General features: G+C 39.5%; 1 protein-coding gene across 5 annotated transcripts in view; it reads left to right on the plus strand.

The window, feature by feature from the left end:
• Positions 1-21129, plus strand: part of LRRC7 (leucine rich repeat containing 7) — a 220312-nt gene extending 199183 nt beyond the window's left edge. For 4 of the 5 annotated variants that reach the window (XM_072419460.1, XM_072419459.1, XM_072419462.1 and 1 more), the window contains one exon: positions 9485-9575. Coding sequence is in view for 1 of the 5 variants with exons in the window: in XM_072419463.1 (XP_072275564.1) it covers positions 9485-9592 (108 nt within the window). In the remaining 4 variants the exon portion in view is untranslated. Of the gene's footprint in view, positions 1-9484 lie in introns of all 5 variants that reach the window. The other variant, XM_072419463.1, reaches the window with a different exon arrangement.
• Positions 21130-24147: the final 3018 nt, after the last annotated feature.

Genomic DNA, 24147 nt, shown 5'->3' on the forward strand with positions numbered 1-24147 from the left:
CTAGGCTGTTTGGTTTTGCACTGGAAGGTACCAAGATCAGAATTTACTCCAGCAAAACTGTTAAAGTGTATATTTAGTTCCTAAGTTCTTGTTGTGAGCTGTAGTGTTATCAGACCTGCTTGTGTTCTCCACAGCCAAACTACAGAAGGGAGATCTCCTGTAGCCCACCAGGTGGGATCCCAGGAAAGGCTGACAACACTGCTTGGAATTTCAGTGCAGCAAAGTCAGTGTTGTCTGCTCCCTACAGGAAATTAGGAGCTCCATGTACTTCTAGCAAAATCAAACATGGATAAATAAGCATGGGAGATTTGTACTGCATGGTATTTTTTGTTTTGCCCAGATACGATTAAATGTAACTTTAACATCTGAGCATAAATGTTTAAAATTGGAAACATTTGCATAGTTTGATTTCTTATGTTGTTAATATGAAATTTGATGTATTATTATCCCTAACAATCACTGAAATATTTACCAACCGTTACCAGAATGTGAAAAGCTTGATGAGAAAATCAGTTCCTGCAGAGTCTCATAATACAGCTGAGATCCCCATATGTATTCATACAGTCCCACGCAGTTAATCTAGACTTCCCGGATGGTTCCGGCACCAGCAGAGGAAACCTTCGGGCTTACAGACATGCTGTGTTCCCTGAATAGAAAGCACAGCATGCCTGTGCTATGAACAGTTACAGATTAAGCAAGTACAAAAACATTTCAGGTTCCTCTTTTATTTACCAAGGAAAATCAGAATGTTTCAAGAGATCTATTTAGAAAACTGTGAATCTGACATTCACTAAACATTCTGCTGGAGGATCTTCTAGGTCAGTATGTTTTCAATTTAGTGATTGATTCTACACCACAGATTATTTGAAGAATTCACTGCTTTAGAAAGACTCCGAGGTGTATCTCAAGCTATTACTGTGTGGAGAGATTACAACATCAGGCCCTGGTGCAAAGCTTTTCCTGCAGTTCCATATTAATGTTTTAAAGACAAGGAGGTCTTCTTTTATCAAGAATAATTGCAGAAGGGCAGATTCACCCTCTCCATTATTGTGGACCCAGAGTTGTCCTCAGTTTGGTCCCACGCTGTCCAGGAATTCTTCTTCCATCCCGGGGAAGCACCGGGCACCGCCATCTTCCTTCATCTTCTTTCTTCGTCTGGCTACTGCACAGATCTTCTACTGAACAGGTCACATAGTCTTCAGTAAAAGGGAAAAAAGAGTGCCAGAATTTTTACTTTATATAAAACCTTAGTATTATTACGTAAAAATTATCATTTTTTTTTCATTTAAAAAAAAGGGGACCTCCCATTCTGTTTTTACTGTCACAGCCGTGAAGACTGAATGGGAGCACAGGATATTTACGTCACATGTCCCAAGAGGCTTCGGGCTGCTCCTTCTGCGCATGCTTGATATCGGAGGATTTTTCCTGCCTTGAGAATAAAAAGTGCTGATCTCAAGCATACGCAGTGAGGTCCTTACTCTTTTTTCCCATTTATTGCAGACTATATGACCTGATATTGCACCTGTTCAGTGCAAGATCTGTGTAGTAGTCAGACGAAGAAGATGGAAGAAGATGGCGGTGCCCAGTGCTTCCTCTGCACCAGGATGGAAGAAGAATTCATGGACAGCGTGGGACCAAATTGAGGACAACTCTGGAGGTATCAAGGGGTCTGTGGAAGTAAATGTCAGTGTGATTTATTTTAATTTTTTTTACCCTGCTTTATATCATTCTATGGTAAGAGATTGTTCAAGGTTCATCGACCTTGGTTCAAGAACTGACGCCAACCTTGCCAACCATTTGGCTGGGCAAACATCAGGTAAATGGCGTTCAGTGTTCGTCTTCTGAGACTTATATATAATTTCTCGTAAGCAGCAAATGAAACTTGCTGGAATTAAATTCAAAACATCCCTCGTCATCTGAACAGAAGAAGAAAAAGGAAAAACCTTCTAATGAAACACCAATTTACTTGGAGGGGCTTTCCTGCATTTTGTAGAGTTGAATTGTTTGGCTATTCTAAAGCAATAGATTATTAATTATAAAATGTAAGGAGACAAACGAACATAAGGAGCTGGCCAACCAGATAAAACCATTGTATATATATATATCTATATATTTAAAAGAACAATTCCCATTGAACATTGGTAAAATATCGTACTGAGTCTTGCCATTTAAGGGGCCATTGTTGCATAAAAGTGTCATCTTGTAGATCAGTGTTTTTCAAACTTTTTAACATAAAGGAACCCTTGAAATACATTTCAGGTCTTCAGGGAACCCTGACTTTATTTTCTATATCCACAGATCACAGTATATTAGTGTGGTGGTCAGTGGGAAGAATTCCTCTTACATTGCTGGCCATTGGGAATAATGCCATCCTTACAGATAGCCAAAAAGATCATTGGGTCACTTTAACTGACCTGAGAGTCACAAATTGCTAATTTCTCAAGCGATCCTTAGCAAACTGAAAGAACCCTGGTTGGGAAATAGTTTTGTGGACTATGCAGTGGAGATTTGTCAAGGGGTTTTCAAATGCATTAAAAAACGGATTACTTCCCACAGCTCTGTATTGCATATTGCAGAGAAATTCATCTTTTTTGGAGTAAAGGAACAAGAACATGGTCCAGGTAAACATGTTTTTTAGTCACAAAAAAGGGGTCCTTTTAAAAATTGACAGTCAATGTGTTTGGTGTTTTGAAGGTTGCAAATTTCACTCTTTATCATCATAATTTAATTTAATTAATTGAGAATTGTGGTTATGGACATGCTTAGTGCATTAATATAAAGTAACTACCCATCCAGATTGCAGTTGAATATTAATACCCTGGTGAAGGCTTATAACACCTGAAACACGTTGGCTGTCAATGTTAGGACCCTTTTGTTGTGATACATAAAAAATAATATCAAGATTAATCCTAACAACCACCCTGATCACTAACACCTCCTTAAGATCCAGGTAAACTATGTAAATTGCTAACACAACACTTAATGCTGTGATCCCCTCACCACAGATAAGTAGCAATACCCTGACAAATGTTCTGTTTCATTAACTAGAGTGTCTTGTTTCAGTTGATGTCCCTATTGGAGATGTTACTCATCATTTGCTGTAAAAATAGGAACTGAGGGTAAATTTTCCTGGACCACTAATAAAACCTTGGCAGAGGAACTAACTAAAAAACTAACAAAACTGGTCCGCCTGGAGGTGGTTTTTAAGGCTGAAGTTGAGTTTGTTCCCCTCCCTGCTTCCTTGTCCCCTTTATTAAATAAAACATTTCCTTTATATTGTCATAATTTATTTTGGACCCAATGGCATCATCACCAGGTTGTGGAAGTTGGGAAGGGCCTGCAGGGTGTTGTACAGAGCTTCTTTAAACAGAGGGCTGGGGTAACACACATGTGATCCTACACCTTGATGGTTGAAAGAACTGGAATGTAGTCAGTGAAAGGGGTGATCTCCGGACAGTCAGACCGGGAGGAAAGAGCTTGGCGATGCTGATGTCCCCCAACCAGGAAATAATTTGAGAGCTATATCACTGGTCCCCAACCTTTTGCAGGTCACGGACCACTAAATGCACGGACTCCGGGACTCGCATGCGTGGGGAGCATTTGTCACTCAAAGGGGAAGAAACTTCCCCCCAGAGTGACGTCATGATGCCACAACCCACCCACCGCCCTGAGACTGTGATGTGTCTGGGAGATGTGGTTCAGGGCTCTGGCCGGTGCGCCCCCCCGAATGGGGTCCTTCTCCTGACCGCGCTGGTGGGTGCACCGGCCACCTGCCAGAGGGCTTTGGACCAGGGGTTGGGGACCTCCGAGCTATATGACTTCTAGTGAACATTATGAGAACCTTATAGGGTGCAGTGAAAACAGAGTAAGCAATTTTAGTCCAGGAGAGGAGCGGGTACAACTTTGCAAGACCGAAGGTCAGGCTGGAGGTCAGTTTTAAACTTCTCAGTGACGTTCATTCCTTCTCTGCAGGACCCGCTGAAAACAAAAGAGATTATTATTAAATGCAGAATACTTTGGTTTTATAAATCCTTTGAAAACATTTTCATCCTTTGGTTTTAGTTGCCAAGCAACTGCCATGTCTGATGGCGTTCCTTTTGAAACGTGTCAAGGTTACAAGGAAATAACGTTTAAGAGAACATGCGGTGTTACGCCTCGGCTCATTGTTTCCTTTTAGAAGCTTCGTTCCTCCATAAGTGGCGCATTGTTTGTTATTCTGGTGAACGTCGAAGTGAGAACAACCTTTGTGATTGTACTGTGCGTTGCTTTTGCGAATGCTGGGTGGCTGTCTGTTCACACAAGTGAAGGAACAAGTGACTTCTGGCCCCGTCGTTGTCCTCAGGTCTCTGGATTTTGTCCTCAGGTCACTGGAAATCAGCTGAGCCATCACCATGCTAAAGCAAATCTGCTAGAAATAAAAGCAGACATGATGGAGTCAGAAAGAGGGAATAGCAACATTGCCTGGCATGGAATCCCCAATTTTCACTTTTCAACAATCTATGTGTAGTATAATACACAAGATGCTGGGCTTTCCAAAGAGAAAGCCTGGCACTGTTTTAACAGTCATTCCAATTTCTGCCATTTCTCATAAACATTCATAAAAATAACCACACCTATCTTTATTTCCACAGAGCCCCCAATCCCTCCACACCTGGCCTCGATACGGTCCCGCTTCGTCCTGGAGTATTTCTGTGTCCCGGCACGGAGGAAACACCAGGCACTGCCATCTTCCGTCTTCTTCTGCCTACATCACCCAATCTCACACTGTGCAAGCGTGAGAATGGGTGACGTATCCTGTAAATGAAAAAAAGAGCGCCTATCTTACTGCACATGTGTGAGATCGGCCCTTTTTTCATTACAGGTAAAAGACTGAGATCAGGCATGCACAGAAGGAGCAACCCAATTCGTTTCAACTCCATCTTGATTTTTTCCTTCATCCCAGCATGAAGGAAGAGCCGGGCACCTTCTTCTGCCTACATCACCCCATCTTGCACTGTGCAGGTGTGAGATCAGGTGACGTATCCTGATGTAGATGAAAAAAAAGATTGCCAATCTCACTGTGCATGCGTTAGATGGGCACTTCTTTTCATTGTGGGGAAAAGCTCCTCCGACAATGTTCAAGGAGCAGCCAAGGTCCAAGGAGCAGCCTGGAGCCTCCTGGAATACGTGACATAGGTATTCCAGTATCCTGCACTCCTATTCATGTTGACTCAACACCACTGCACAAGTTCAATCTGCAGGACAAGTTAAAAATAAATTAAAAAAAAAAAAAGAAAAACTATTATGAAGGACGTATAGATCTCCATTATTGAAAACTTGTTGCTGGTTATTAAGTTAGTCCAATGGCTAAAGGACAGATTCACTTTATACAGTGCAGAAGACTGGATGTCACATTACCTATTTCAATACACAAAAACAAAAAAGAAAAGAAATCCAGGGCACCATCCTCCACCCCTCTGTTTTGCAGTGACAAGTACACCTAAAATAGACTTTCTCACGGAGAGTAACACAGTGTTCTTTTTTATTCTTCTGGCATACATGGAACATCTGACATATCATGTATAGGAATCACTGTACAAAATATTCCATGTCATTATTGTGACAGTTTGATGTTACAATTTATTTTTGCGCCTGCAATCTGACAGCGGCCTCTTACAGGCACCTTATAATGCAAATGTCATGTCGACTTTGAATGTCAGGGATGTATAGGAAAATGTATACATGGAATACAAAGGATTATCACATTGTTCACCTGCACTGAGGACATAAGGACACACTGCTGTCAGTCAAATCTTCTTGATTGCACTCTCTTACATATATGTATATATATATAGATATATATATGTGTGTGTGTTTATAAAGAGAGAGAGAGGGAGAGAGCAGAGGCATTGTAAAACACGCACATGCATACCAAACTTGTTGGCACCCATGTGAGCTTTTTGGACAACCCTTGGGTACCATAGGTATAAATACTGAATAATAATAATAATAGGATGTCCAAAGCCATGGGCATTATTATGGAGATATATAATATGGAGCTATAACAACCTCTACAATACTATGACGATTTCCATATCTGTATCTGCTGGAATTTGTGCTCAGTAAGCCAATAGATAATTTGTCAGGTACAGGTAGTCCCCAGGTTACATACCAGATAGAGACTATAAGTGTGTTCTTAAGTTGAATTTGTGTGTAAGTCGGAACAGGTACATTATTTTGTTAAATGCAATTAGGACAGATGTTTGTCTCAATATATTATTTATTTTACCCTAATACCTTTCTGTGCATGCACAGCATGGTGTCAGTTACTGTATAAAATTCTCACTGTGAGTTAATCACAAACAAAGCCAAAAAAAACCTTATGGAGCCTAAACATTCAATAACCCCTGGAGCAAGCTGTGTTTGATATGCAAAAATAACAACTGCAGAGTTTGTCTTGGTCATTAAAGACTTACAAAAAGTTGCAAAACAGCTCAGCAATTAAGATCACCCACAACCTCAGCTGTGTTTACCAAAAGACTTCTTCTGATAGTCAAGCAAACCACCCCTCCCCCCTATCAAGTCTCCTTCCTGCACACGAGCGAGCAGGGAAGCCCCGTTCGTATCTAGGAGTGGTTCATATGTCAGATGTCCTTAACGCAGGGACTACCTGTACTTATGTTGGTTGAAGAGATATGGCTAGCAATCTAATTTTCAACCTTCAGTCTCAGAAGTGGTTAGAAGGGTTTCATGTCTTCATGTACAGTAGGTCACTCCACTTCCACCATTCCAAACTCATTAAACAAAGCCCTTGTACAGTTGGGTTTGCACATGGGCACAGTTATGATGGAACAGAAGGAGTCCTTCACCAAAATGTTACCACCAGGACACAATTGTGTAAACAGTCCACTTCTCCACTTAATGGGCAGGTGGCAACAAACTTTTGGTTTCTCATTTAGTTAGGAACATCCGACATAGGGATGACTCCTAGATATGAACAGGGCTTTCCTGCCCGCTCGTGTGCAGGATGGAGGCTTGATGGGGGGGAAGGAGCAGAAGAAGTCTGAGCTGTTTTGCACTCTTTTGTAACATTTTAATGATCTAATGACCAAGACAAACTCTGTAGTTGTTTCTTTTTGCATATCAAAGCACAGCTTGCTCCAGACGTTAATCACAAACAAAGCAAAAAAAAAAAGAAAAACGTTATGCCTAGGCATTCATTAAGTCACAGTGAGGATTTTATACAGTAACTGACACCATGCTGCCTAATAATATGTTGAGACAAACATCTGTCCTAATTGCATTTATTAAAATAATGTACCTGATCCGACTTACATACAAATTCAATATAAGAACAAACCTACAGTCCCTATCTCGTATGTAACCCGGGGACTACCGGTATTATTATAAACTGAACCAATTTATAGTTTGTAATGGATGAACTCAATGAAATCATATTTACCTATTTACCACCATCTTTTCTATATCTACCAATGTGATACGATGGGAAAGAGAGCTCCAGGGTTTTTTCCTTCCATCCCTGAACCATTTCAGGGAGTGAGGGTGCTTGCCCAACCCTGCAGTTGTGCCTGTGTTGGACAGTCCCCAACAGTTTCATTGTGTTAATATCGCTGCTTTCACTCTTGCAAATCTCCCAACTCCAATACAACCAACACTAAATGTCCATGTCATATACACAATAATGTAGACATGAAGGACTCCTATGAACAGGCCCATCTACAATCTTCATTCTGCTGCAGTAAAGTGAAGAATAATGCATTGGTCGAATGTGTACACCAGCCTGTCACTTCACAGGAGAAAATGAATTTGTGAATTAATTAGATAACTATTCCTGAAACAAATGATCATCTCAGTGGCAAAATCTAGCGTGTGTACAGAAGTCCCCCAGTGTTGTACAGATCACTAAATAACCCAGCAGAGATGACCACTGTCATTTTCTAGAGTGTCTGTAAAGCAGTCGCCCAATGTTGTATGGCCGTCCACATGGTGGACATAGAACCTAATCTAGATCTAGATGATATATGTACATAGTTACATAATCAGGTTAAAAAAAGACACCAGACCATTAAGATGAACCAATAGAAAAAAAAATACAAATACTAGAAAACCTTCATATTCTAGATAGAAACTTATAAATGCAGTTGATCCAGAGGAAGGTAAAAAAAACCCTTATAAAGCATGGTTCAATGTAAAATATTCCATCTTAATTCCCTAAAGAATAAATATTACAAATATACAAATATTCAGTGTTCGTTTTTTCTACTATAAATTGAACCAATTACAAAAAATTGCTTTGATTGGCAAAACTATAAACTTTGTACATAGCTTTAGTGTCTTTTGGAGTTGCACTTTTCTGTGTCTTCTGTAATCCTTATCAGTGTCAAAGAAGTAGGGACGTAGGGATCACTGGTGCTACCTTTCCTAGCGTTCTGGTTTACATCAATCAGTCTTTCTCTATTCTGCAATGCCAATAGAAGCAATAAAATATATATTTTATAATAAAAAGAAAATATCCTGAAATATATATAAAACCAAAACGTTCTTATAAAGTCATATAAATAGACAAATCTTCAGAGACCAATTTTCTTTTATCCTTTGTTGTAAAATGTATGGCAAGCCAACATTTTTGTAAATTTTGTAAGTGGTGAAGGGTTAGAAAGCAATTTTCCCTTTTACTTCCTTTCTTGGAGATTCAGTAGGGGTCTATTTATGAAGCAGTGAATCTGTCATTCCCTGATACATTCCCTGGTGAAAATCTTCCAGGTCCATGGTTTTCAATCGCAGTACAGATAGTCCCTGAGTTTAAGTCATCCGACATACGGACGACTCCTAGATACAAACGGGGCTTCCCTTCTCGTTCCTGTGCAGGATAGAGGCTTGATGGGGGGGAGGGGGCAAAACACAGCTGAGAGTGAGCTCTTCTGCAACATCTTCTAACTCTTTAATGACAACTCTACAGTTGTTTCTTTTTGCATTTCAAAGCACAGCTTGCTCCAAAAGTTAATGAATGTCTAGGCTCCATAAAGTTTTTTTGCTTTGTTTGTGATTAACTCACAGTGAGGGTTTTATACAGTAACTGACACCTCACTGCCTAATAATATGTTGAGACAAACATCTGTCCTAATTGCATTTATTAAAATAATGTACCTGTTCCAACTTACATACAAATTCAACTTAAGAACAAACCTACAGTTCCTATCTCGTATGTAACCCGGGGTCTCCCTGTAATTGATTCTCCAGGGAATGTCAAATTTACTTTTTTAATAATAGAGCCCATTTAGAAGTATAAAATATACATATGAAGTATACATCCCTCCAAACCGCTCCAAACCAAGACAAATAAAAGGCAAATCTTTCCAAACCTAAAGACCTTACATTGGCTGTCCAAAATGTAAAACAGTTTTGGCTTTACAAATACTCTATTAAAAGAAAGAACAAACTTTGTAACACATCCTCTGACCATTCTCTCTTCTCTGTATTTCAGGCCAACGGACACAGTTTTGTAAATATGGAGCACGAAAAGGCCGTCGCGCTCTTGAAGAGTTTTCATACAACGGTAGACCTTGTAATTCAACGTGAGCTTGCTGTCTAAATATTTTTTATAAACAGTGACAATATCCGTTAGACAGGTCCTCTTTTTTTTCTCTCTTTTCTTCGTTTTTGCCAATTGCTGGATCAATGGCAAAGAGCAGTGCCAAATGTAGATGCTATGTTATTATTGACGGACAGACGTTCACGATATACGTATGAAAAAAAAACTTTACTTGGATAACAATGTATTAGATTTAATCATTTAGCCTGAGGCTTGGGCTGAACAGTGGTGCAGTTTTATAAAAAAAAATGTTTTTTCTTCCCAAAGCGGATCTCCTAGTTTTGACAGCGTGAAAGCACACAAGACGCTCTACTGGTACCCGAAAATCACCACCAAGCACTGCCTCAATGTTGTATATGCCTTTTATATAGAACATAAAAAAAAACAACTTAGAAGGAAACGCAAGTCATATTTTGACTTATATACGAAAAAAATAATAATTACAAAATCATATTTTCGTAATGAACAAAGAAATTGATAAGAAAGTTATTTATTAAAGATGTACGCTGAATTAATATTCCCTTTTTTATATATGAAATAGATACTTATGCCTTATGGAAAACACTTTAAATGTATAGAATTAATGCGGTTTATTTAATTTGAAGAAAAAAAAAAAAAAAGAAAAGTAAGAGTTACTCTGAATGGATGTCATCTAAATATATGTTTAGTATTTTTATAGTGGGGTATCCAGAGATACGGACAAAAGTTGCTTTTTTAGCTGAAGCCTTTGGTAAAAAAAAAGCCAATTCAATGTGCTTCAATAACAGATTCAGCTTCATTCTCTGCAACTTGATTGGCTGTGACAAAACCCATCTGTAGCCAATGGGATGTCCAGACACACTCAATAGGGCTGACAAAAGAACCCAGTTCAGTCTGTTCTACTAGCAATACTGTCAATCAATCAAGAAGAAAACAAAACCAAATCCCAGATAAGCAGCTGCCAATTGGGGGGACCTCATCAGCCTCTGTCATATAAATTCCTTGGACAATCACTCTATTTTCTACTGCCTATAGAAGAAAGTGTAACTTCCGATAACAAAGGCATTCTAATCTATATTGAGTTCCAAAATAGCACTGCCTACCTATACTTCTTTTGACCATCCAAACCATGAAGAACCCATGTTCTTGCCAAAATAATTTTGCTTCTAGCTGTTTTAGATGGTCCATTTTAATTATTTTTATTGAACTCGAATATAAGAAATTGGAAGCCCAGCCAAAGTTATCTTTGGATGGAGATGGGAAGAGTTTAGTTGATGTTCTCCAACTGGGGAGCTTAACCCTCAATCCCTTCTTGGTGATACAGAACGTAAGAGCAATCTCTTGAAGGTCTTGTCTACACTGGCTTTGTGAAAGCTTGAGGCTGCAGAGGAAGCAAATGGCGGCATGTTTCAGTTTTGCTTAAACTTCAGAACCTCAATGGAAACATGGAATTGCCATAGGGCGAAAATGCATGCTGCATTGAAATTAAAGCAAAGCTAAAGCAACCATGGTCATCGTTCAGTTACGTTCAATGGAAAGCTTTGGGATATGCTCCAAAAAAGCCAGTGGAGACCAGACTTAATGGATATCAACCCAACAGTGTCAAGTCCATCCTCTGAAAAAAAAATGATTTAACTGTTACAAATGTCTGGATTTTACCTCTAAAACCTGACAATGTTCAGCTAGTTCAATCATCCATTGACCTTCGTGTGGTTTTTGGACAAACGAAGGTTGAGTTTTCTGTGCAGTTGCTTGGTTCCTCACTGCTTACTAATAGGACATGGGGAAGGTGTCACTGGGCTGCTTTTGGACTCCTCAATCATTTGTTTGTTCTGTATTTTTAAGTCTCCATCAAGAAATTGAGACACCATCACTTGGGTTTTTAGTGTCTCTTCTAACGTTGCCATTAGAAGACAATGACATGCCCTCGTAGATGTCTTCTTCAAAAGTATAATGATATATAGAATCGTCAGAGTGGATTCAGATTCCAGCTGTCATTTTTCGAATATAGGCCAGGAAATTAAACCAAGCGTGTTATTGTTTGATCTCTATTTTCCTTCCATCCAATACATTAACATTCACTTGGCCTACAAAACCATCATTTTCAGACGTTCCACGTGCTGCAGTGGCCATCACTTATAATTGTCACAGTCCATCAGTCTGCAAGGAGTGGAGCTCATTCTGAATGTTACCTGTAGAAAATAAACAAGCAGGCTTGTATCATTTAGGGTATGTGCACATGGATGTTTTTATTCCTTCTCAGCAGGGCTAAAGACTGGAAGTCATCACATTATTGAATGTGGCTTTGATCCTTTTATGATGTTTTTTAAGCTTGCAGCCTTATTCAGTCTTCATTCCATTGTTAGTTCTTCTTCCAGTTTCTACTTGCATGAGATCAGATTCAATATGGAATAAAAAAATGGAGTGGAAATGTATCCTGCAGTTTTACATCCCCGAGCCCAAACTTTATTCATTTATAGTCCTTCTGAAGAACAATTGCGATTTCAGTCTTTATTCTGTTTTTAGCTTTTCTTCTAGTTATGTTTATGACACTCAGTGTGCAATAAGATGACTTTGATATTGATACAGACTGTGCTTTTATAATCCACTTTTCATTGATTGTCAATAAATGGAGAATTCCAGGCAAACAGTAACCCGATCAGTAAAATCTCAAAATGGTGTTAACATCTGAATCTGCAGCTTTTTTTAATATTACCTGGTGATCCTGCCATGATTTCTGTAGGGTTTATTTATATATTAGGTTTATATACATATGTATTTTACCTGCAAGTTTTAAATCTGTTCAGCTAGTCTTCAAACCTTCAGGATCCCATGTGGCTCCTGGCACCTGGCACTTTGCCAGCCTCTTGGTCATTCACACCACAGCGCTGGTTCTTAAGAAGCATCATCTGCCCATCTGACAGCTGGTGGTACCGCTCACTGCCGCCCCCATTAATTCTGTATGGGGCTGTCACCGGGAGAAGCTGCACATAGATTCCCCTGGAGGCAGTGGTTTACTGGCATGAGGAGCAGCAAATGCATTGCAACTTTATGGCCAGTGTGAACATTGCCTTACCCACACACTTTTCCCATGACATATTTCAGATTTATATTTTAGGTGTTACTAATCTGCTGATTGGATAATGAATAGGCAATCCGCTGATTTTCCTAAACTTGAGTAAGCATGCAGGTGACAACGAGAACTGCAACTATGGATGGGAATGTAACTTGTACCAAATAAATTAGATTTTTCTCAATCTTAGTAATACTGACCCCCAGAAAAGCAAAGAAGATCATTCCAGCCCTATTAAAAATAAGGTTATTTATTTTGTTATTATTACCCCATGTTAAGACAATCCGAAGGGTATATAAACACTGTTCATTTTAAGCATGTGGCTTTTTGTTTAGAATGTACTTAATTAAATTTGTATGATTAATCTGTTTCTTGCCCAGAGATCCTAAAAGTAACAGCACTTCCTGCTGCAGTATGATAACAAGTGGAATTAGCAGTGGTCAGGTTTTAATGCAAGCCAGTTGACCATTGAGCTGCTTATCTGACCTGATAGGTAACCCAAAGGCCAACTGGCAAGCTGGCAACACTGATGTTAATTTAGAAGCAATAGCTTAGTATTGTTTCAAATTTCGGTTTAGAATTGTATAAGACTTTGTGTTTTTTTGTAACAATATGCCTTATTTTCTTAAGGCAGGTTCAGACCCGTGGCAGGAACAAGCATTCCCACGCAGATCCTGGTGGCTGGTACTTTGCCCAATTGAACTGTTTTTTTCCTGCCCCCAATCATTCTCTATGGGCTGCCATGGGTGGGACGCTACATGTAGAAAAGCCGTTCCCCAAAATGCTCACTGCCCAGTCTGAACATAGCATTAGTTTCATTATAAAATCTTCTGTCCTCCATCAACGTCTGATGTCCCATGTTCTGAGTGCTTTTGTTTGCCTGGAGTTCCACATCAACCATTAGGGTCCAACTTGCAATATGCCATATTAATAAATCCCAAAAAGCATTTGGTATAAAACCTGGCCCCTTTCATACTTATGGGACGCACTAAATTGTGTGGTGAACCCCGGCACTTTGCGCTGTACAATTTATTCAAAATTTTACCCCCCCCCAAAGTATAGTTGGTGCTAAATGACCTGCCTAGCATCCCACAACAATTATTATTATTATTATTATTATTATTATTATTAATAATAATAAACAGTATCTATATAGCGCCAACATATTACGCATATCATTCATCTTTTATCATTTCATCGATGTGATATTTTGATATGATTGTCACCAATGTGCGAACTCTGTTCATATGAATGTTCAAACTCCATTTATTTAATGTTTATTAAATACATTTAGATTTTTTTAATGTTAGTGCAAGATGGAGTTTAGAGGACTGTTAGCTATTTTTGATGGCATGTGACCACTCCCTTACCACCTCCTTTTATTCCCCTTTATCCCCTGCTCCCCTTTTTGGCTCTGTTTATTCATAAGATATTTTTTCATGCTTTGATGCTTCTGTGACATATTTTAAATAAAAGTGATTGAAATCTTTTGCAGTACCAGACAGCTGTGGGCTGCTTGCTTTCCTTCTCCCAACAGGAGTTCTGTTCCAAAAAATAGTTTAGTTTTTTTTAGGTAGTGTATTTAGCTAGTATTGGTGTAGGCAGATAATATGGGTACCTCTCTTCATATTTGCCTATAATGCTGTGCACATGCATGCAATGGTGGAAGAAGGTGCTATGGTAGCCAATAAGAAACAATTTCAGTGCACATGTGCTTGGAGGAGGAGACTGCAGACTCTTTGCTATGCTGCTGCTTCTTCCTTGTACAGTAGAGGGCCAAAGGTTTGTTCTTGGCCAAGTTTTACTGTTAGTATAGTGGAGACTTTGGACCTGCTAGGGGTGTCTGGATCACAAGACTTGCCTAAGGTTGTTGTATTCCTGGTAAGGAGATTTACTAAGATTTTAGAATTGGCTCACTTCAAATACTCACTCCCTGTTGTTTCACTTGATTAGATTTTAGGTGGTAGGGGTTTTACCAGTTGGGCGAATCTGCTAAATTCTAGGCAAACAGGTACCAATCACTGACTTGCAACTGCTTTGGCAAACTTGATTTACATGGAAAAGAAACTGATGTTACCTTGCGTTGCAAATATCAGCAGCGAGCCCATTGCTAAGGTACACAACTAACAGCTTTCCTATTTGCTGATAGTTGTCATGGATGAAACCTCACCTGACAACCCCCAGCCAATAGGAATGTTACTGGCTATGTACTTAAAGAACAGGCTCACAGCAAATGTTTATCTTGCAAACTGCATGGTACTTAGTGGCAGTATTTGGATGCACATATGTTTCCAGAAATAGCAAATTGAACCTCATCCCTTTAATATTTTCTAGTTCTAGTTGTACAATCGTCCATCCAGACAGGGTAGGATCTCTCCTTGCTGAATTCTTGGATAGCCCTAAAGACACATTGGAGGATAATGGACCCTGCTTCACAAACACCAGAATATTCTGTGCATACCCACTATTTAATACACCTTTATTTCAGCATGCTTAGTTGCAGCCCCCATAAATCCCACTACCCAATATGCCCAATTATGCATATCGGGCAGCGGGCTTTATGCCTATCCCATATGCCCAATTGTTTTGGCTGTGGTCTGGTGGAGCAGAGGGGGCACCATGATGGACAAGGTTTCTTCTGCAGAAACCAGGGTGAACCAGACCACCTTGATATTTAAAAAGGTCATCTCCATCAAGGCAGGCTATTGTTTCAGAACAAGCAAGATTAACATTGAAATGCATTCATGGCTGGGCCCGCTTCACCCATTTATCTCTGCAGCTGTTGCCACGGTAACTATTTCACATGACGATTCCACAATTAGATCTTTCTCCCATCTCAATGCAAAGCTTTTCTATCCTACAAATTGCCATTAGGGACCAAGGCTGCTCCGGAATATAAACCATGGAATATGGAACCATATAAATATGGAACATGGAGGTGAAGGAATGTACAGATAAAGCAATATAATAGGAGAACCGCTCACGACTGACCTTATATCTCCATAAATAGGTAACAGAACTGGAATTCAAGTATTTTTGATACCTGCTTACAACGATTTTCCATATTATTTTTTTTTTTTTTTATTCTCGTGCAATGCAAAGGGAAAATACAATTTCCCTTGCCTGTCCCTTCTGCAATAAAAAAACCTTCCTGTTTTTTTTACCTTTGGTTCCACTTTAAATTCTTTAAAATATTGGGGCTATCAGGGAAATGCAATAAAGTTACCTAAATTTATTTTAGATTGTTTTATGGTTGGATCAAACCACTTTCAGAAAAGTAGACTCCGATTCCGATTTTGCCTCCACTAGTGTTGCTAAAAACCCGCTCACCTTGCAGCATTTTTTTGCAGTGGGTCAGTACTTTATTGGTAAATGAAAAGTATCAGTTTTGTTATATGTACACCGCACTATGGAATAACCTCTGCTCAGGACACGTGTGGAAAATAGGTAACAAGCCCGGTCACTTCCTGCATCAGATGTTGGCTTCTTGCCATCGCCAGGTCATCTAAGGTAATCACACGACACGGAAAATCCCAGCAGCGCTAATTAGAACAGTGAGCTGACTAGCAGAGCAGAAGCGGCAGATCCGATAATGCAGATGAGCAGGAATTCTCTAGGGAGGCTGTGCACGGCATGAGCAACACAGACAGGTTAGGTATACATGTATCAACTTTAAATGGATTGATTTTTATTGCCATTCAATATAAATGTTGCACGCTGCAGCCAAGGCTCAGAAGCCATTTAAAACCATTGCAAAGCACCAAATACACCTTTGAATGTACCTAAATCACCAAACATTTAGTGACGTGCCCATAGTTAGGTTAAACTTTCGCAAAGCCACCCAATTTTTCTCATTCGCATTAGTAAGCACTCTGCCCCTTTACTTACCATCTGCATGCAGGTAACAGCCATGTTGGATGAGGTTTTGGGTTAAACAGATATTCTTTTACTCCTGTGTGATCTTTTCGGTAGAGAATAACCGTAATCTCCTACCATGATAGAATTTGGTATTTCTCCATGCTTGTTTTAGGTTTCAGTAAATTATATCAAACCTTCATGACATCCAAAAAGCAATAAATGGGCAATTGAGGACTTCAGATCCTTCTTATTATTTCACTTGTAGTTATGGTGGCCAGTGGGCAGATGGGCACAATGGTATCAATAGAATAGCAGGTTATCCAAAGTGTAGATTTCTGTTATTGACGTCTTTATGCTGGGTGGCAGATCTTCTTGAACACTTTGAGTTACTGACCTGGAACAAATAAGCAACTGGGGACTTTATTGTTCCAGATTGGCCTTGTCATTCCAGGCAAGTGACCAGGGCCTACTACTCCTAAAAATACTCAGTGGACCGTTTCCAAAGGTACAACATTTAGGAAGGGAACAATGTACATCCTGATTTAGCCCGGCATGGTTGGCAAAAGCTGCGACTTATCAACACAACCTTTAATTGTCTATAAATGGTGCAAAGCATTCCTTGACCAACATATTGTGATCAGACTGCCATGTTGGACCCAATCTTTCCTTGTGTTAAGAGACTTGGCAGGACAAGACCCGCAGCAGGGTTTACAAATGCAGCAACTTAGATTTAAACAAAAAACAATTTCTTAGCAAGTTTAAGGTACAAGTTAACCCTTGACAAGTTGTTTTGTGGTCAGACAGCCAAAACTCCCAAGGTCCTTCCAATTATTTGACCTGCGTCACCACCGTCCATCAGTAAAACAGTTACAAAGTGATGGGAATTCATTTTTTTAGATAAACATGAGCTCTAATTTCCATCTGCATGAGTTAAATCACTTTTTAAGTTAGCTATAGTTATGTCAGGCAGCATTTATGGCCTTCGGACTCCACCTTTAGCCTCTGATGGATGGAAATTCACTATTCGTAAATTCAATTTACCTTCACTAGAGCTCATCAACTTTCCCAATGGTAATTTAGATCACAGATACTAAGGAATATCAAATTGGTTTTGAGGGACTCTGAGGCCTGGTGGTGTTTGGGTCCGCTTTGGTGGCCATGGGTTCCCACGGCTGGCCAATAGACAAGAGTTGCAAAGTTAAGGGAATGGCGACTACACAAATTTAGGTAAAACATAGCTGTAATTCAGGAAAATGTACAGCTGCATTAGTTGAATCACTTCTAAATTAGCTGTGCTTATGTCAATTGGCGTTTAAGGCCCGCAGACTCCACCTTTAGCTTCTGAAATCCACTTTTCAAAAAATTCAATTTACTTCCAGCCCACCTCATTAAATTTCCCAATTTAGATACGAAAGAAAATCAAATTGTTTTTAAGGTAGTGTGTCTGAGGCCTGGTGGTGTTTGGGTCCACTTTGGTGGCCATGAGTTCTCAAAGGCCGGCCAACATACAGCAGTTATAGAGTGAAGGGAATGGTCACTACACAAAATATTCAGGTAGAGCTGAACAAGCCACTGATGGATGGAAATCCATTTTTCATAAAATTCTATTCACTTCCGGTACACCTCATTACATTTCCCAATGGTATTATAGATTACAGATACTAAAGAATATCACGTAGATTTTGAGTTTGTCAGTCTGAGGCCGGGTGGTGTTTGGGTCCACTTTGGTGGTCATGGAATCTCAAAGGCCGGCCAACATAGAAAACAACTGACTTTATCTGCGGGTTAAGGCCATCAAGATCATCAAGGACAAGGCCGTAACTTGATCACAGAGAGGCCATGAACATTGCCCAGTCCTAGGCAAAACAAAGGAAGGAGAACTTGGTCCAACTGAGGTCAGTACTACCACTGAGAATAAATCATGAAAAATCCTTTCTAACGACAGTGATCTTACATGTATCCATTGACTTATTTGGGCCTTTTTTGGTCTTCTAACTCTAACTCTAGCTCATAGCTTTGTGTAGTTAGCTGATCATGCTGTACTGAAATCATAAAGTTACCTGACTTCCAGTCCTAAGGTGACAACGCTGCTCCCCAGCAGATACAATACAGCAAGTCAGTGTTGTCCCTTCAAAGGCAATATTGATAAATTATTCCGTTTGCCCATAAAATGTGTTTCTTTCCTAATTATTTACTATAATGACATCTGTGCATTTTTGATAATTGGCCACTAGGTGGCAGAACTCGTCATTGTTTTAAAAGGAGACCTGTAGAAAAATATGACCACCACCAGCAAATTTCAGAGAATTTGGCTGGGGGAATATTTTATAAATAGGGCCCTAAGATACGAAGTGCTACCGGCAGAATGACCAAATAAGAAAATGAACATGAACACTGCCCATTCCTAGGAAAACCATAGGAAGGAGAACTTGGTCCATATGAGGTCAGTACTACCATTGAGAATGATGGGGGGCAGGAAATAAAGAATAAAAGCAATCTTATACATTAACGGGAACTGGCCATGGGGCAAACATGGAGGCTGCCTTTGCTTTCTTCAAAACTTTAAGTGACTGACCAGAAACAAAGACTTTTCTTTGACTTTTCCGATCTTCCTGCTTGGTTTCATAAGTAGCCGAACTTTTTCTTTAAACCAATTTAAGCTTTTCTTTTAACCAACTTGCCAACATTTGCTTTAAATCCATTACAAAAAGAATGTTAACAACAAATTCTTTGACTCCGTGAGTTGCAATTGATGACATTTTTAAAAACAACATAAAACACAAAAAAAATCCCACGTCAATGTTTTCTACTTGCAGGCCGCAGATCATGGTAAGCTTTATTAGACGTAAGCCAATTTTTTATACGCCTGAAAGTTAAATAAAAAGATTACTACAGAAGACTTGTGTAAAGAACGTTTAAAAAAAAAAAATAATGCAGGTAAAAAATAAAAAATACTTTTTTAAAAAAATAAAGGAAAACAATTGTGGGTTTGAGTTGAAATTCTGGAGATTTGTCATTTTGTAAGTGTTTAAAAAAATGAGATATATATATATGTATGTATATATATATATATATATATATATATATATATATATATATCTCAAGAAAATGTATTTTCTATTTCTAAGTTGGATGTAAATAAAGCTGTTTAGCAGTAGCTACAATCTGCTAGGTTCCAATAAATTGTGAATGTATACCACTTTTTTTTTTTCCTTTCAAAATTGAAAGATTTATTAAACCTGAAAGCTGCTTTTACATTTTGTGCAGAGGGTATGTGTTTTACACTGAAAGGGCAACTCCAGCAAAAAGCTGAAACACGTACGTAGGTCACATGACAAAAAATGGAACAAGGATATGAATACCTGACCAGCACTTCACATTTCTTCCACTAGATGGCAGCAGATAGCTGATTAACTTGATTATGTGCCAGGGGATTTTTCCAATGTAAAATATGTGCCATGAAAGGTTGGGAAAGACTGGCATACACATAAATGTATTGTCTGTTCATCTCAGGTGAAAATCTGACTTGTGTACAGCAGTCCGTCCCAGTGGATTGATGAACAACCAGTTGAAAGTTACCACTGTTCACTCCTATAGAGAAGAGCACAGCTGGGTGCTACTTACTCATCTCACCCTCCCCATAGAACAGAACAGCACTCGTTCATCCATCTGCCACTGAAAACAATCATAAAATGTTGTTTCCATTGACAGTAGTCCTACATGTGTACATTGACTTATTTGGTCTTTTAAATATACAATTGAAAATATTTTATCTGTGCAAATTACGTGTTTATCTTGCAATAAAATCATTAAGCTCATGAGTTCCTGTAGTTAGCTGACAATGCTGTACTGAAAACAGAAAGTTACCTGACTTCCTGTTCTAAGGTGACAACGCTGCTCCCCAGCAGAGACAATGCAGCGAGTCAGTGTTGTCACTCTGGCAATATTTATAAATTATTTCCTCTTAAAATTTGTCTCCTAATCTTTCCTATTGTGACAGCTGTGCACTTTTGACGATTGGCCACTAGGTGGCAGAACTAGTCATTGTTTTAATAGGAAACCTGTAGAAAAATACAACCACCACCAGTGAATTTCAGAGAATTTGGCTGGGGGAATATTTTATAAATAGGCAGAAAGACCGAATAAGAAAATTAATGAAGCCTTCGCATCTAAGGACTGGTCACCTGCAAATTTTTTTTTGAGTGGTGGAGGGTTTAGATGCACTTTAAATTTTACAATAAACACTAAAAGGATTTTTTTAAAATTTGACCCAATCAAAAGTGATCTCATGTATGTGTTTTCATGACTTTTGTCTGGGGTTGTTCATTTTAACTTTGTGCGATCCAATTTTTTTTTGGTTTTATTATTATTTTTTTTTACATGTTCAGCTAATGTTCAGCAACTGAGATGGGTAATGCGATGCTGTGTGTGGGGTGAATCTTTGCAGACGTTTTCTGTACATACATTCCTATACAGGGACTAGATCAATGTTGTACAATGTACAGCAGACAATTTTTAAAGGCTTTGAAGTATCAACTTTTTTCAGTCTTCAAGTGTTTTAAATAACGTATAAATATATATATAAAAAAAAGTCTATTGTACAAAAATAAATTGTCAGCTTATTGTACACACGGCTTGGTACTTGTGTTTTGTTGGATGGGTTTATTTTAAAAAAGGGCGTAAAACCTAGAGGTGGGGTAAAAGGAAGCAAAAAGACGTCTAGCAAACCTTAAAACTGGACTTTAGAGGATTTGCATCTTTATCCATTCAGTGTTCAGATCTACACAGCTCTGCTAGAAAAACCCAAGGCAGAGCATTAAAACCTCATTCTTGCTCTGTCGCAGGTATGGTTTACTTACAGGTCTTGTCCCTCCCCCAACCTATGATTGGTCAATGAAAGAAATAGCAGTAGCATGATTGGCTCACCTCTCTGTAATGCTGCTCTATCCCCCAACTGGTATACAATGAGGGAAAAAAGTATTTGATCCCCTGCTGATATTGTACGTTTGTCCTCTGACAAAGAAATGACCAGTCTATAATTGTATTGGTAGATTTATTGTAGCTGTGAGAGACAGATTAAGAACAAAAGAACCCTCAAAAACCCAGTGCTCAAAAGTCAGAGCTTGATGTGCGTTGTAATGAATGAAACAAGTATTTGATCCCCTATCAACCAGTCTGGAGATTGGCTAGGACACTCCAGGACCTTCATGTGCTTCTTCTTGAGCCACTCCTTTGTTGCCTTGGCCGTGTGTTTTGGGTCATTGTCATGCCGGAATACCCATCCACCACCCATTTTCAATGCCCTGGCTGAGGGAAGGAGGTGCTCAACCAAGATTTGACGGTACATGACCCCGTCCATTGTCCCTTCAATGTGGTGAAGGTGTCCTGTCCTCTTGGCAGAAAAACACCCCCAAAGCATAATGTGTCCACCTCCATGTTTGATGGTGGGGATGGTATTCTTGGGCTCAATTTTGCTCTCATCCGACCACAACACTTTCACCCAGTTCTCCTCTGGATCTTTCAGATGTTCATTGGCAAACTGCAGACTGGCCTGTACATGTGCTGTCTTGAGCAGGGGGACCTTGCGGGCTCTGCAGGATTTCAGGCCTTCACGGCACAGTGTGTTAGCAATTGCTTTAATGGTGACTATAGTCCCAGCTGCCCTGAGATCATTGACAAGTCCCCCCCCCCCCCCCCGTAGTTCTGGGTAGCTTCGTCCCCGTTCTCATGATCATTGCAACTCCACGAGGGGAGATCTTGCATGGAACCTCAGACCGAGGGAGATTGACAGTTATTTTGTGTTTCTTCCGTTCCGGTAATTATCACGCCAACTGTTGTCACCTTCAGTCTTGCTGGTTGATAGGGGATCAAATACTTACTTCACTCATTACAATGCACATCAAGCTCTGACTTTTGAGCACTGGGTTTTTGAGGGTTCTTTTGTTGTTATTCTGTCTCTCACAGCTACATAAACCTACTAATACAATTATAGACTGGTCATTTTTTTATCAGAGGACAAACGTACAAAATCAGCAGGGGACCAAATACTTCTTTACCTCACTGTACTCCTTTTTAATAATTTTACACAGGATTTATATAGCGCCAACATATCATGCAGTGCTGTACAATAAATAGGGGTTGCAAATGATGGACAGATGCAGACAGTGACACAGGAGGAGGAGAGGTCCCTGCCCCGAGGAGCTTACAATCCAGGCTCCTTGAGCTGTGTTGTCCTCCCCCAAATCTGAGCCCTGCTGTACAGGGACTGCAGGAGGTGTATATCAGGCCAAGTTCAGATGCACTGCTTGTATTAAAAAATACATTTATTCATGTAATAATGGTAACATAGCTGCAATTATTTGTGTATTTTACAACAGCTCAGAGTTCAGCTTAAACACCTAATGTCATTTTACTTCTGGATAAGACTGGGAAGGGGACAAACCCTGTTCGGTTTATATTGATTTATACCTATTGTAGAAATGTACTCAGACAGGAACAGGGGGCAACAACAAAAGCTGAACAGAATGGGAAAAGGAGCTGACATTATTTTTGTTGCGGTCCGTGCCTTCCTGTCCTGGTGATAACCACATTCCTATCTCTTGGATGGGTATCACAAAGAAAGGAATTTAGGGGAAATCTCCTTAATAGGGTTACAAGCAGGAAAAAAACTTAATAGAAATGTTTAACTCTTCCCCTCTCTCATCATAAAATTTGCATGATTCACTTTCATTACCAACCCAAATATTACAGGCACTATTCATTTTAGAATAGTGGATAAAGCCATGCAAATCAATGGCCAGCTATGCATCCAGAGATGCTAGTATACGACTTAGACATAGCCTAACTTTATACAAACATTTCTTTTCAAGGTGATAATTCACTTTCCTGAGTGATCAGCTTGAATCAACTCCACTGTTGTGCTAGAGTGTGCCTGCTGTACAGGGGGGGGGGTCATGTTGAGGTTTGGAGAGGGTCTTGTGACATGGCCAGGACCTTCAAAACAAGGTGAAAAAAAACAAAAAAGTCCTTAGCACAAGCCAATAAAATAATAATAAATCCTGAAATCACAAATCCTCTTCCTGCCATATTCCATATGGAAAGCTTTACCCAATCACTATCAACCTTGGGAGATACAACAGTGCCACCTACTGGCTGTAATCTGCATTTCAACCAAAGTATGGGGCACATTGTAAAGAGTGAAATATTGGCAGTTTGAAGTGTTTTTTCTTTTCCCTATTTTTATCCATTTTGCATTTTCAGATAAGTAAGCCATAAAACTTAATCTAACAGTGGTTTAGTTTTGCATAGAGCAAAGGGCTGAAGCTACTGTAGGTTTCTGTTACTGTCTGTGCCACCCTATGACTGTTCACTTTCCATAGTTCTGATGACCAGGGTTGGGTGGAGGCATGAGTGATACCTATCTTGGGTATCTGACTGCAGGGGACATAGCTGAAATGGAAGCCTCTCCTGCCTTTCAAACACTCGGCCACCCCCTTCACTGTGCAGGACTGAGCTGTCTAACAGATAGTTTATTGGTCCCACAGGTTTGCATTGCGGGATAGTGTATCTCCCTGTGTAACCAGCAACACTCTGCAGACAGTGAGACAGCCGCCCACTTTGGTAAACAAAAAAAGAAAATAGCACC

This window comes from Pyxicephalus adspersus, chromosome 8, assembly GCF_032062135.1.
Source record: "Pyxicephalus adspersus chromosome 8, UCB_Pads_2.0, whole genome shotgun sequence".
NCBI lineage: Eukaryota > Metazoa > Chordata > Amphibia > Anura > Pyxicephalidae > Pyxicephalus > Pyxicephalus adspersus.